Source organism: Euleptes europaea, chromosome 18, assembly GCF_029931775.1.
Source record: "Euleptes europaea isolate rEulEur1 chromosome 18, rEulEur1.hap1, whole genome shotgun sequence".
Classification (NCBI taxonomy): Eukaryota; Metazoa; Chordata; class Lepidosauria; order Squamata; family Sphaerodactylidae; genus Euleptes; species Euleptes europaea.
Window position 1 is genome coordinate 13,542,031 of NC_079329.1, and position 13,389 is coordinate 13,555,419.

Consider the following 13,389-nt stretch of genomic DNA (forward strand, 5'->3'; position numbering starts at 1 on the left):
CATAACACCTGAAGTTACAACAGGGTGAGAGTAACGTGTGTGTGTGTGTGTTAAGTGCAGTCAAGTCGCTTCCGAATCATGGCGACCCTATGAATCAACGTCCTCCGAAATGTCCTATCTTTGACAGCCTTGCTCAGGTCTTGCAAATTCAGGCTTCCTTTATTGAGTCCATCCATCTCTTGTTGGGTCTTCCTCTTTTCCTGCGGCCCTCAACTTTTCCTAGAATGTCTTTTCCAATGTCTTCTCATAATGTGACCAAAATACGATAGCCTCAGTTTAGTCATTTTAACTTCTAGGGTCAGTTCAGGCTTCTTTTTTTGGCAGTCCGGGGTATCCATAACACTCTCCTCCAACATTACCCGCCTTCATTCTGGTACTTATGTTTAGGTTGCTGAGGAACATACCTGGCGACATCACCAAGTGGAGCAAAAAACCCGCCCCAACTTTCTGCATTCTTTCCCATCCAGGAGACACAGGGGGCGAAAACGCAGTCGCTGTAGCCTCCTTTATTCCTTGTTTCAGCCAGGATTCAGCCAGGATCGACTGCATGCGTTTCACCGAACGTGTGTTTGATCCTGGCTGAAACAAGGAATAAAGGAGGCTAAAGCGACCATGCGTTTTCGCCCAGGTTCTATCTATTTTGCCAGCTCTGTGTTAGATTTAGCCATCCCAACCTTATTGTGGCTCAGAGCCCCAAAGCCATACCAAGGTCCCTAGAAATATTCTCCGGGGGGCTCCCCTCATATTCACCAGCAACATGATTAGAACAGGTACACAGCTACTGTGGACCTGCAGAGACTTGCCCGTGTTAACTGCATTCACAGGGTAACCCATTCCCCTGGAATTTTGTGCCTCTGCTGTCCTGCCACCACCACATTGGTGGTGCTAAACCTTCCCCTGCCCCCTGAAGATGGGGGCCGGGCATCTCAATCATTACAGCAGTAAGAAAACAGATGCCTATGGTGGGGGAAATCTAGGCTCACAGAATATCCTAGCCCCAGGCTCCTTACCAAAGGATATCATTTCTAGAAGAAAAAGAAGAGTTGGTTTTTATTTGCTGACTTTCTCCACCACTTAAGGAAGAATCGAACCGACTTCCAATCACCTTCCCCTCCCCTCCCCACAACACCCAGTTCACCAGATTAGCCTCCGCCGCTCATGCAGAGGAGTGGGGAATCAAACCCGGTTCTCCAGATCAGAGACCACCGCTCCAAACCACCCCTCTTAACCACTACACCATGCTGGTTCTAGCTGAAGGAAAAGACAAAATATTACAGGGAATTTTTTTTTAAAAAAGAGACAGCAACAATCCTGAAAAGGAGCCACTGCAAAAGGAAGGAAGGAGAGAAACTGATGGGAAGCCATACAGAAAAAGACACTGGGGAGGGGGGATCACAACAGCTTTATTAAATAAAAAGGACTCAAGTCGTTTCAAAAACCACCGCCAAATTTCAGCTCTTTTGCATGTTTTTTTTCAAAAGGTGCAACACTGTAATTCTGTGATAAGGAGCCCGGTCAGGCGAGGAGGAGGAAGGGGGCAGAGCCCTGAACACTGAACAGCAACGTCATGCTTCCCACCCACCCCCCTTTTATTTCCTCAGAAGCATCTGAAATCCAAGGGCAACGTCCAGAGCACAGGGTCGGTCCCTCACTCCCCCTTCTAAATAGCACGCACCTTCACCTCCCTCATTAGAGCCCCTTTTCCAGGCTACCTTGGATGTTTCCTCAGGTTGAGGGGCAGGAGAGCCCTGATGGGGAAAAGGGGCGGGGAATTTTGCAACAAGCTCCTCCCACCACTCTCGATTTCTGCCCTTCCTCATCTACCTATTCCCGAAAAATGAGGTGATAGAATACTGAGATGTTAAAATGGGTTGGACCGCTTCAGATTGCAGCGGGGGGGGGGGGGGGGGAAGAGGTTGGCACATTTTTAATTCTTTCCCCAATTTGTGCTCCTTGTAGGGTCAGGCTTCACTCCCTTCCTGCCCCAGAGTTCTAGTGGATCGCAACTTGGGGATGCTGCTGGGTCTGAGAAGGTTCTGCTTGGTTCTGTGGAGCGCCGCCATGGACCGGGACTTCGCGGTGAGAATCAGGCAGGCGGGCCTGGTCTGCAAAGAGAAGACAAAGAGTTGGCGGCTGCTTCTGGACTCAGGTCCTAGAACTCACATTCACTCAATTGAAGGAGAGAAGAAGAGTTTGTTTTTATACCCAGCTTTACCTTTCAGGAGGCTCAAAGCGGCTTACAATCGCCTTCCCTTCTCCCACAACAGACACCTTGTGAGGTAGGTGGGGCTGAGAAAGTTCGGAGAGAACTGTGACTAGCCCAAGGTCACCCAGCGGGCTTCATGTGGAGGAGTGGGGAAAGAAACCCGGTTCACCAGATTAGAGTCCACCGTTCATGTGGAGTGGGGGAACGAAGTCGGTACTCCAGATCAGAGTCCGCCACTCATGTGGATGAGCGGGGAAACAACTAGTTGTTAGATTCCAACGCTTGTGTGAAGGAGTGGGGAATCAAACCTGGTTCTCCAAATCAGAGTCCACCACTCATGTGGAAGAGTGGAGAAACCAATCCGGTTCTCTGGATTAGAGTCCACTGCTCTTAACCACTACACCATGCTGGATTCAGAATCTGTACGGCACCCCTACGTATGGAACTTAAATTGCTACAGATAATCCATCTTTGTACCTTTGGCAAATATGAGCCGAGTGCCTGAAGGGCTTTTACAGAGGCAAACAAACTGAGGCGACTGCATCGCCAGATCCTAAACCCTCCCAGGAATAGCCAACAGCCCAGCTCCTTCCCCATCTAAGGAGACTGAACTCCATTCAGAGAATCCAGCAAGTTTCTGGCTCTCACCTGCTGGGGCTGCGTGGGGAGGCTGCGCCTGAAACTTCAGCTCACCCCCCGGTCCAGCCGGGTGTCCTTGCTCGGGTTGCGGCTGAGATTTCCTCTGTTCCATTTGGAGCACCGCCTGCAGGAGAGATAAAGTTCACAGTAGGTTCTTGGTCACTCCCACACATCTAAAATGGAAGGAAACCCAACCGGCCAGCTCTCTCTCTTTCCATCCACTTGAAGCAGCAGCAGCATCTTGGAATTCTGCACCAGACATTCCTTGGGAGGCTGTGGTGCAATGCAAGAGCACCTGCTTCACATGCAGGGGGCTCCAGGTTCAATCCCTGGCATCTCTGCTTAAAAGAGATGCAGGGAATGTGGTTGTTGTTTTACTTGAGATACTCAATGGCTGCCAATCAGAATAGGAAATACTGAGTTAGATGGATCAATAGTCCAATAGATGGACTCAGTGTAAGGCAGCTTTGACATCAGCAATTTTTTGGTTTTTGTTTGTGCACACCAAGCCTTGCACATAGAGTTGGGACCACCAGGGTCATCTAGTCCAACCCCCAGAACAATACAGGAAATTCACAACTACCTCTTCCCCCACACTCCCAGTGACCCCCTACTCCATGCCCAGAAGATGGCCAAGATGCCCTCCCTCTCATCATCTGCCTAAGGTCATAGAATCAGCATTGCTGACAGATGGCCATCTAGCCTATGCTTAAAAACCTCCAGGGAAGGAGAGCTTACCACCTCCTGAGGAAGCCTGTTCCACTGAGGAGCCGCTCTGTTAGAAAATTCTTCCTAATGTCTAGACGGAAATTCTTTTGATTTAATTTCAACCCGTTGGTTCTGGTCCGACTTTCTGGGGCAACAGAAAACAACTCGGCACCCTCCTCTATATGACAGCCTATATGACAGTACTTGAAGACCGTTATCATATCACTTCTCAGTCTTCTCTCCAGGCTAAACATACCCAGCTCCTTCAACCTTTCCGCATAGGACTTGGCCTCCAGACCCCTCACAATCTTCACTGCCCTCCTCTGGACACTTTCCAGATTTTCTACATCCTTCTTAAATTGTGGTGCCCAAAACATATATGGGTAAGAGCAGGAAGGCAAGACGCTATCAGAGATGTGACAGGATACCTCCAATAAGAATCCAGAAGTGATTGTCTATAAAAAGATCATTGGGGACTTGTCTATGGGTTTCAGCAATCCATGAGACTCCACTACCCCACCCTTCTCAGGAGAACCAGGTGCCCAAGATTAAAAATACCCCAAGCGCTTTCTTTCCTACACACACAACTGGAAGACAATGTCCTGCCGGTGCACCCTACCTGCTGATACTCCTTCTTTTGAGCATTGAGCTGCACCTGCCGCTGCTCAAGTTCTTCGCGCTGCCTGTGGAGCTGCTCTGCACGCCGGCCTAACTCCGCCTCCTGGGCCACTAACTCTGCCTCAAAGCGCTGAAGCTCCGCCTCAGAATAGACTTGTGTTTCTTCCACCGTCTGGATGAAGGAAGAGAGAGAAAAGGAGACATAGCGGCAATGGGCCTAGTTATCACAACAGGGTTGCCCGCCCGTACGTTTCTTCTGCATGCAACGTTTGTCTTTCTTTCCTCCGCTATTTCATCCCACGTGCCAATTTTCGCAGTCATCCCCCATTTTTCCAACTAAGGCCATTTATGCGTGGGAGGATTTACCTTGGATTTGCCACTCTTTAAATGCACATTCTCCCCATCTGAATTCTCAGAACTCTGCATGGGGGCTTTTTGTGGAGTTTTGAGAATTTGGATGGGGAAAATGTGCATCAAGAGAGCAGCAAATCCAAGGCAAAACCTCCCATGTATAAATGGCCTAAGTGCTTGAATAGAAATGCGACTGCAGAACAATGCTGAACTGTCCATCATTTCCTCTCGGAAACTGGATTCCTGCTAATTTAGCTATTTTTCTTCAAAGGTTTATTTCTAGATTCAACCTTTGAAGAAAAATAGCTAAATACTAAGTAAATGATGTGTGAAGGTTAATATGAGCATTCATTTCGCCCCTGGAGCTAAACCTCAAGCTTGTTGCAGGACCAGAGCAGGGAACTAGCTGCTACTAGCGACGTGCTTTCTCCACCACCACCCCCAATCACACATTCAAGCCCCTCACACACCTTCCATCCGTCGGCTTCATTAAATTCCTTCTTCTGAGTAGATCTGAGAAACTCATCCAGGTTCACCAGCCGGTCCCTGTTTAGATCCACCTGCAAGACATGGAAGTTGGGTGATGCCCCCACCTTCAAAAGGCTCCGTACGCCCCCCTTTTCCAGACAGCTTTCCCAACAAGCCCATCAGCGCTTAAGACTTTTGGAACAAAACGGGAACCACAGTTATACAGCCTTCATCAGCAGTCAGAAGAAAGGCAGCATTGTCTCCTGCATAGGGCAGACAGGGACTGGGCAGAGAGACCCTAAAGGCTCCTTGAGTGGAGGATTTCCCAACACAAAGCACCAGATTTCAGGACCCTTCTGCCACCATCACCACTAAAGACACACACACACAAAGCCCTATTTGTATCTATCCTTCCTAACCTGATCCTGCGAACAGAAACTGTCCTGTCTCCCCCCCACCCAACGCACTCCCCTTCACCCACATTTTTCATGACGTGTTCGCGCATACGCAGCCGCTCTTCTTCCATTTCTAGCATGTCATCTTCCTCGTTACGGGGATCGTACACCTTCTCCAGCTGCAAGGAGGGGAGAAGGGCAGAGGTCAGAGCCCAAGAAATTTAGTCATTGCCCTCCTCCAAACCACAGTGCCCCCAACCTCCCCGTTACACACAAAGATAGGTCTGTGGTCTTGGTTCAGAAATTCATGGACATTCTCCTCTTTGAGCCTGTCCATCAATTACGATGTACTGCATAGGCCCCACTGATCATACACTGAACTTATTTCCCACCACTGTGGGAAGGGCCTGGGGCTTGAGTTGTACCATGCCAGAGGGCAGAGGGCTCTCACACAGCTCAACACAAAATATTCCCTCCACACAGAAAGCTAGCCCCTCAAGGAGGCCTATAGTCCCACCCTTCCTTGCCAGGCTAATTTTCTCCTGCAGTGTTTTGTACAGAAGAGTACTCAAACATGTGAGCGAAAACTCGGCCAAAAACTCACCTCCTTGGTGAAAAGAGCCTCTAACTCCTGCTCGTCTAAGACCCCGTCGCTGTTGGTGTCTGGGAGGGGGGGAGAAAGGGAATGGTTACAGGAACAGCCATGAACACCCCAGGCAACTTTAGACAAGCTGCTGGTTCTCTATACCTCAACCTGCAATAGGGGGATAACACCACCGGCTTCCCTACTGTGACTGTTTTAAAGAGACAGTGTAAGGAAAAACTTTATATGGCCAGTACCAAATATGAATTATTGAAAAGTGAGAAGGGAGGAAAAAGCTGTCTGGAGGTGGCAACAAACAAAATCTTTCCTTCTCTGACCAGTATATGGAAGTGCAGGCCCACTTTACAATTCCTTGGAACAGGATTAATTTTTATGTTCTTTTTTTCACTCTTTCTGAGCCTTCAGAATGGGGTAGGGTAAAGTTAAGAAGAAGAAGAGTTGGTTTTTATATGCCGACTTCCTCTACCACTTAAGGAAGAATTTAACTGGCTTACAATCACCTTCCCTTCCCCACAACAGACACCCTGTGAGGTAGGTGGGGCTGAGAGAGCTCTAAGAGAGCTGTGACTAATCCAAGGTCACTCAGCTGGCTTCACGTGGAGGAGCGGGGAATCAAACCCAGTTCTCCAGATCAGAGTCCACCGCTCCAAACCATTGCTCTTAACCACTACACCACGCTGGCTCTCTTAGTGTACATAAAAACATCAGTCAAAATATTACTTGCCAGCATAAATCTCTACTAGTCAACACCCCCCCACACACACACAGTTTCCATTTGCATCCCACCTTTCTCCCTATGGTGACCCCAGTGTGGTATACATCATTTCCCTCTCTTCCATGTGATCCTCAAAACAACCCTGTGAGGTAGGTTAAGCTGAGAGTGTGTGACTGCCCCCACCCCCGAGAGCTTCCACGGCACGAGTAGAGATTTGAACCCAAGTTAAACACTCTTAACCACTACACCCACCACTGGCTTAATGGAAAAACTGAACAAGAAGCTAAACTTTGCACACCTTTCCTGATCACCTAGAGGTAGTTCATTACAGACAACCAGGGGAGGCAGTTACTTCAAGCATTGAAGAGCTCCTCCCAGGAAAGCCCATGTGGCATAGTGGTTGGAATTTGTGGTAGGATTGGGAACACCTGCGTTCAGTCCCAACTCAGTCATGAAACTCACCAGGTTTCCTTGGGCTGGCCACTCTCTCAGCCTAACCTACCCTCACAGCAACCCTGTGAAGTAACACAGAAAATGCAGAAAGCACGTGTGACACACTGAGAGCCAGCGTGGTGTAGTGGTTTGGAGCGGTGGACTCTAATCTGGAGAACCGGGTTTGATTCCCCACTCCTCCACATGAGCGGCGGAGGCTAATCTGGTGAACTGGATCTGTCTCCCCACTCCTCCACATGAAGCCAGCTGGGTGATCTTGGGCTAGTCACAGCTCTCAGCCCCACCTACCTCACAGGGTGTCTGTTGTGGGGAAGGAAAAGTGACTCTTAAGTGGTAGAGAAAGTCAGCATATAAAAAACCAACTCCTCCTCTTCTTCTAGTCAGGAAGTGTGGGCTAAAAATATGTTAGCTAGACACTGTTAAAATCAGAGCTGGAAAGTGTCTACCAAGGGCAATTCTCTCCCCCCACTTTCATTACCGTGCAAGTTGAAGAAGGTCTTAGGGTTGAACTCATTGGGGTCTAAGCCATCAGTCTCCTGCCAGACCTCCTTGAGCTGATCTTTGCTTCCCTGTATGGGATTATACGTAAGGCAGTCAAGGCATGTTGAAAAAAATTTCACACCATAATTTTTGTTAAAAAAAAATCTTAAAGGAGTTTCTCCGTACTGGGGCGTTGACTTTGGGGTGCTCCTTGTGTTTCTTCTTGAGCTCCTCGTAACGCGCTTCCTCTTCCCGGCGCTTCTCCTCATCCAGAGACTTCAGGTATTCTCGACGCTCGTGTTCCTTCATCATCTCGTAGCGTTTGAACTCGTTGTGGTGGTCTGCATCAAAGTTTTCCAAGTGCTTAGTAGCCTGGAAGGGGGACGAAAGACCATCAGGAGTCTGGAGACCAAGTACTATGAGGAAAGGTTGAAGGAGATGGGTATGTTTAGCCTGAAGAGGAGAAGGCTGAGAGGGGATATGAGAACCATCTTCAAGTACTTGAAGGACTGTCATATAGAGGAGGGTGTTGAGTTGTTTTCTGTTGCCCGGGAAGATCGGACCAGAACCAACGGGTTGAAATTAAATTAAAAGAGTTTCCATCTAGACATTAGGAAGAACTTTCTAACAGTTAGAGCGGTTCCTCAATGGAAAAGGCTTCCTCAGGAGGTGGTGAGTGCTCCTTCCCTGGAGGTTTTTAAGCATAGGCTAGATGGCCATCTGTCAGCAATGCTGATTCTATAACCTTAGGCAGATGATGAGAGGAAGGGCATCTTGGCCATCTTCTGGGCATGGAGTAGGGTCACTGGAGGTGTGTGGGTGAGGTAGTTGTGAAATTCTGGCATTGTGCCAGGGGTTGGACTAGATGACCCTGGTGGTCCCTTCCAATTCTATGATTCTAGCCTGGGTGCCCCCACATTGCCTGGTCCAGGCCACATGTTCCAGTTATCCTTCTCCAAGTCCAGCATCCAGGTAATTCCAAGAAGCCAAAAAGCAGGGCTAAAAAGCTTCCCCTGCTATTGCCCCACCACGACCCCAAATCTGATTTTCAGGAGCAGGTTAACTTTGAACCTGGAAGTTCCACTGAACTAAAGTTGACAGACCTGCCTTCAGTTTCTAATCTCCTTCAACAGTCATCTAAGCTAGAAGCCATCTTGATATCACTCAACTCGCAGGGCTGGCCTACCTCACAGGGTTGCTGTGAGGATAAAAGGGGGGAGAGGGGACGCGGGGGTGCATCCTTGAGCTGCATGGAGGAAAGGCAGAATAAAAAAATATATTAGCTACGAGTGGCTGAAGTCAAAATCTGGACGGTGTTCTCCAAAAGCTCCCCACCCCCGCCAATTAACGTGCAAATTGGAGAAAAAGTTACATCTAGCCACTTTGCCCATATCACACATAATTTTATAAAAGTCCCTATTGGGTCTCCCTTGCAAGACCTTTTTCCTGGACTGAAAAGCTCCAAATAGAAGAAGAGTTGAAGAAGAGTTGGTTTTATATGCCGACTTTCTCTACCACTTAAGGGAGAATCAAACCGGCTTACAATCACCTTCCCTTCTCCTCCCCACAACAGACACCCTGTGAGGTAGGTGGGGCTGAGAGAGCTCTAAGACTTCTGTGACTAGCCCTTAGTCACCCAGTGGGCTTCGTGGGTAAAGGTCCCTTGTGCAAGCACCGGGTCATTCCTGATCCATGGAGTGACGTCACATCCCAACCTTTTCTAGGCAGACTTTGTTTACAGGGTGGTTTGCCAGCGCCTTCCCCAGTCATCTTCTCTTTACCCCCAGCAAGCTGGGTCCTCATTTTACTGACCTTGGAAGGATGGAAGGCTGAGTCAACCTTGAGCAGGCTACCTGAAACCAACTTCTGTCGGGATCGAACTCAGGTCGTGAGCAGAGCTTGGACCGCAGTACTGCAGCTTACCACTCTGCACCACGGGGCTCCTGCTTCATGTGGAGGAGTGGGGAAACAAATCCGGTTCACCAGATTAGCCTCCACCGCTCATGTGGAGGAGTGGGGAATCAAACCCGGTTCTCCCGATCAGACTCCATCGCTCCAAACCACCGCCCTTAATCACTACTCCATGCTGGCTCCCTTTTAGCCGCGTGAGACCAGACACAAATTGCATATTCAAAGCAAGAAGCAAGCCAGCAGTAGCCAAAAACAGCCCAGCTGGCTTTGTTTTGAAAGAAAGCACGTGAGAAGGATGAGACACACCGTCTGAATGAGCAGCTCCAAGTCTCGGGCTTCAAACGTATGCTGGTTTTGAGGGTCTAGATGCTCAAATTGCTTCAGTAAAGTCCGGTGATCAACCTGGACATCTGGGAGCAAAAAGGGAAGGGAAAAACTGATTACAGATGTAGAACTGTACCCATAATTTAAGCAGGTCATACGTGATGCATTTATCAATAGTAATAGTAAGACATGAACATATATGAAGCTGCCTTATACTGAATAAGGCCGTCGGTCCATTAAGGTCAGTATCGTCTACTCAGACTGGCAGCGGTCTGCCAGTGGATCCTCCACATTCAGGAGCAGTATATCTTGGATTAGTGACTGTATACTGCTGTTCCCAAACAAACCTACCCATCAACTGAAGTCAACCTTCAGTTGTGAGGAGCTGTGGCTCAGTGGTACAGCATCTGCTTGGCATGCAGAAAGTCCCAGGTTCAATCCCCGGCATAAAATCACAAAATCACACAAGGTTGGAAGAGACCACAAGGGCCATCCAGTCCAACCTCCTGCCATGCAGGATCCCACAATCAAAGTGCTCCCGACAGATGGCCATTCAACCTCTGCTTAAAGACCTCCAAAGACGGGGACTCCACCCCCCACCCCCCGAGGCATCTCCAGTTAAAGGGACTAGGCAAGTAGGTGATGTGAAGACCTCAGCCTGAGACCCTGGAGAGCCACTGCCAGACTGAGAAGACAATACTGACTTTGATGGACCAAAGGTCTGATTCAGTATAAGGCAGCTTCATGTGTGTTCAACCTCAGGGGTCCTCTTCTGTGTGTGTCCCTCCCCCCACTTTCTAAAAGAGTATGAGTAACAACAAGAGACAGGGCCTTTTCTGCTGTAGCTCCATGGGTCTGGCGCTCCCTCCCCAAATCTATTTGTTGGGCACCGAGTCTAAAGCTTGGGCCTAGCGGCTCCGATCATATATTGCTGCATCCCTCTTTTCTCCTTCTACTTCAGAAGCTTCCCTGTGCTGTGGTGCTTATTTCCTAGCACTTCCACATGCACAAGGCCTCCTTGAAAAATATTGGTCTTGTGCACGCAGGAGTGCCGGCGGCATAGAAAGTGAGCAAGAGCAGAGGCAGCCGAAGAGTAACATCCAAACTGGCCCAAGTCCATCACACTGCACCAGCATGGTGCAGTGGTTAAGAGTGGTGGTTTCGAGCGGTGGACTCTATTCCGGAGAACCGGGTTCGATTCCCCACTCCTCCACGTGAGCGGCGGACTAATCCGGTGAACCGGGTTGGTTTCCCCACTCCTTCAAATGAAGCCAGCTGGGTGACCTTGGGCCAGTCACTGGTCTCTTAGAGCTCTCTCAGCCCCACCTGCCTCACAGGGTGTCTGTTGTGGGGAGGGGAAGTGAAGGTGATTGTAAGCCGGTCTGATGCTTCCTTAAGTGGTACAGGAAGTCGGCATATAAAAACCAACTCTTCTTCTAGCACTCGCTTGTGGCAACAGTGCCAGCAACAGAACCCAGAATTCCCTGGTGCAGTCAGTCTGTTCCACCTCTTAACATCCCACCCCAAACCTTTCCAGGAGCCCCCGCCACTACTCAACTTTATCCGTCTCCGACTCACCTTGTTCCATGGTGGCATCCATCTTGGCCTTCAAAAGCATCCGGAGCCGGGACACTTCCTGGCGCTTCAGTTCGTCCAGTTTGGTGCGGACGTGGTGGCTGACAAAATCCAGCTCTTTGCTGAGTTTCCCACTCTGAAAGAAGAGAAGGGCAAATGATAGAAGAGGCTATTCGAAGTCCCCAGTGTTCCCCACCAGTTTTGCTTGAAGCTAGCCAACCCCCACATATCAAAGGGCCTGTGAATCCAACCCCACTGCAAAAATCCTCATGCAGGAAAGGCCATATCGTTAGAGAGCCAGCATGGTGTAGTGGTTAAGAGCAGTGGTTTGGAGCAGTGGAGTCTGATCTTGAGAACCGGGTTTGATTACCCACTCCTCCACAAGAGTGGCGGAGGCTAATCTGGTGAACTGGATTTGTTTCCCCACTCCTACACATGAAGCCAGCTGAGTGACCTTGGGCTAGTCACAGCTCTCTCAGCCCCAGCTACCTCACAGGGTGTCTGTTGTGGGGAGGGGAAGGGAAGGCAATTGTAAGCCAGTTCGAGTCTGCCTTAAGTGGTAGAGGAAGTTGGCATATAAAAACCAACTCTTCTTCTTCTATCTACCCAAATCCTCACTTAGACAACCAAATCCTCCACTGCAATTTGAGCATCCCAAATCACCTTGATGTCCTCAGCATCCGCCGCTTGGAGTTTCTCTCGGAAGTGCCCATCCGTTTCCAACACATTTATGACTTCCTGAAGGTAGCGGTTGTAGAACAGTCCTGTGTCCTGGGTGAAAACAAAGGAGGGAGGAGTCAGGTTAACTGGGGAGGGGCCTTCACTCAGTGATACTTGGTCCTGGATTGAATCCTTGGAAAATTTAGATGAAAAAATCTCGGGTGCCAGGTGGCTGGAAATACTTTTCTGAAGGAGACGTGAAATGTGAATGAGCCATAGTGCAGGCATGTCTGTGTAGGCCAAGGAAAGAACGCCTGATCTAGTGTTGAAGAAAGCCTCTCACCTAGAAGAAGAGTTGGTTTTTATATGCTGACTTTCTCTACCACTTAAGGGAGACTCAACCCGTCTTATAATCACCTTCCCCTCCCCGCAACAGACATCCTGTAGGACTGAGAGTGTGACTGGCCCAAGATCACCCAGCTGGCTTTGTGTGTAGGAGTGGGGAAACAAATCCAGTTCACCAGATTAGCCTCTGCCGCTCCTGTGGAGGAGTGGGGAAACAAACCCGGTTCTCCAGATCAGAGTTCACTCCTCCAAACCACCGCTCTTAACCACTACACCACGCTGGCAAAAAAACGGGCCATTCTTAAAACTACAGGTACCATCTGGCCATGGAACAATCGAGTTTCCATCTAGACATCAGGAAGAATTTTCTAACAGAGCAGTTCCTCAGAGGAACAGACTTCCTCAGGAGGTGGTGAGCTCTCCTTCCCTGGAGGTTTTTAAGCAGAGCCTAGATGGCCAACTGTCAGCAATGCTGATTCTATGCCCTTAGGCAGATCATGAGAGGGAGGGCATCTTGACCATCTTCTGGGCATGGAGTAGGGGTCACTGGAGGTGTGTGGGGGAGGTAGTTGTGAAATTCTGGCATTGTGCCGGGGGTTGGACTAGATGACCCTGGTGGTCCCTTCCAACTCTGTGATTCTATGACAAGACTTCCCTGGCATGCGCAGAAGTATTTAAAAGCTGCTTTTGAAGAGGGTGGGGAGCTCAGCACTCACCGCTTGATCCGGGGGAGTTTCTGCCTCTTGCTTCTCCTTGGGCCGTTCAATGGGCACGCAGATGGCCAGTCCCAAAAGGGCTGCACTTACAAGCCACGTCAAGCGCATCGCCGTGTGGGTTGGTCACCTGCAAGAAGAGCGTACGAGTTGAGGAAGAGTTCCATTGCTACTGCAACAGACTTACGTTTGAAGCAGACTTACATGTGGGGCAGCCTCCAACT

General features: G+C 49.4%; 1 protein-coding gene across 1 annotated transcript; it reads right to left on the reverse strand.

Moving 5' to 3' along the window:
• Positions 1-1,992: 1,992 nt before the first annotated feature.
• Positions 1,993-13,276, reverse strand: NUCB1 (nucleobindin 1). The gene is made up of 12 exons (XM_056864267.1): positions 13,169-13,276; positions 12,111-12,218; positions 11,451-11,583; positions 9,855-9,958; positions 7,824-8,009; positions 7,636-7,726; positions 5,990-6,048; positions 5,472-5,564; positions 4,993-5,082; positions 4,173-4,343; positions 2,855-2,969; positions 1,993-2,105 (listed from the first exon to the last, which is right to left on the reverse strand). Exons 1-12 carry the CDS (start codon positions 13,274-13,276, stop codon positions 1,993-1,995), a joined length of 1,371 nt encoding a protein of 456 aa, XP_056720245.1.
• Positions 13,277-13,389: the final 113 nt, after the last annotated feature.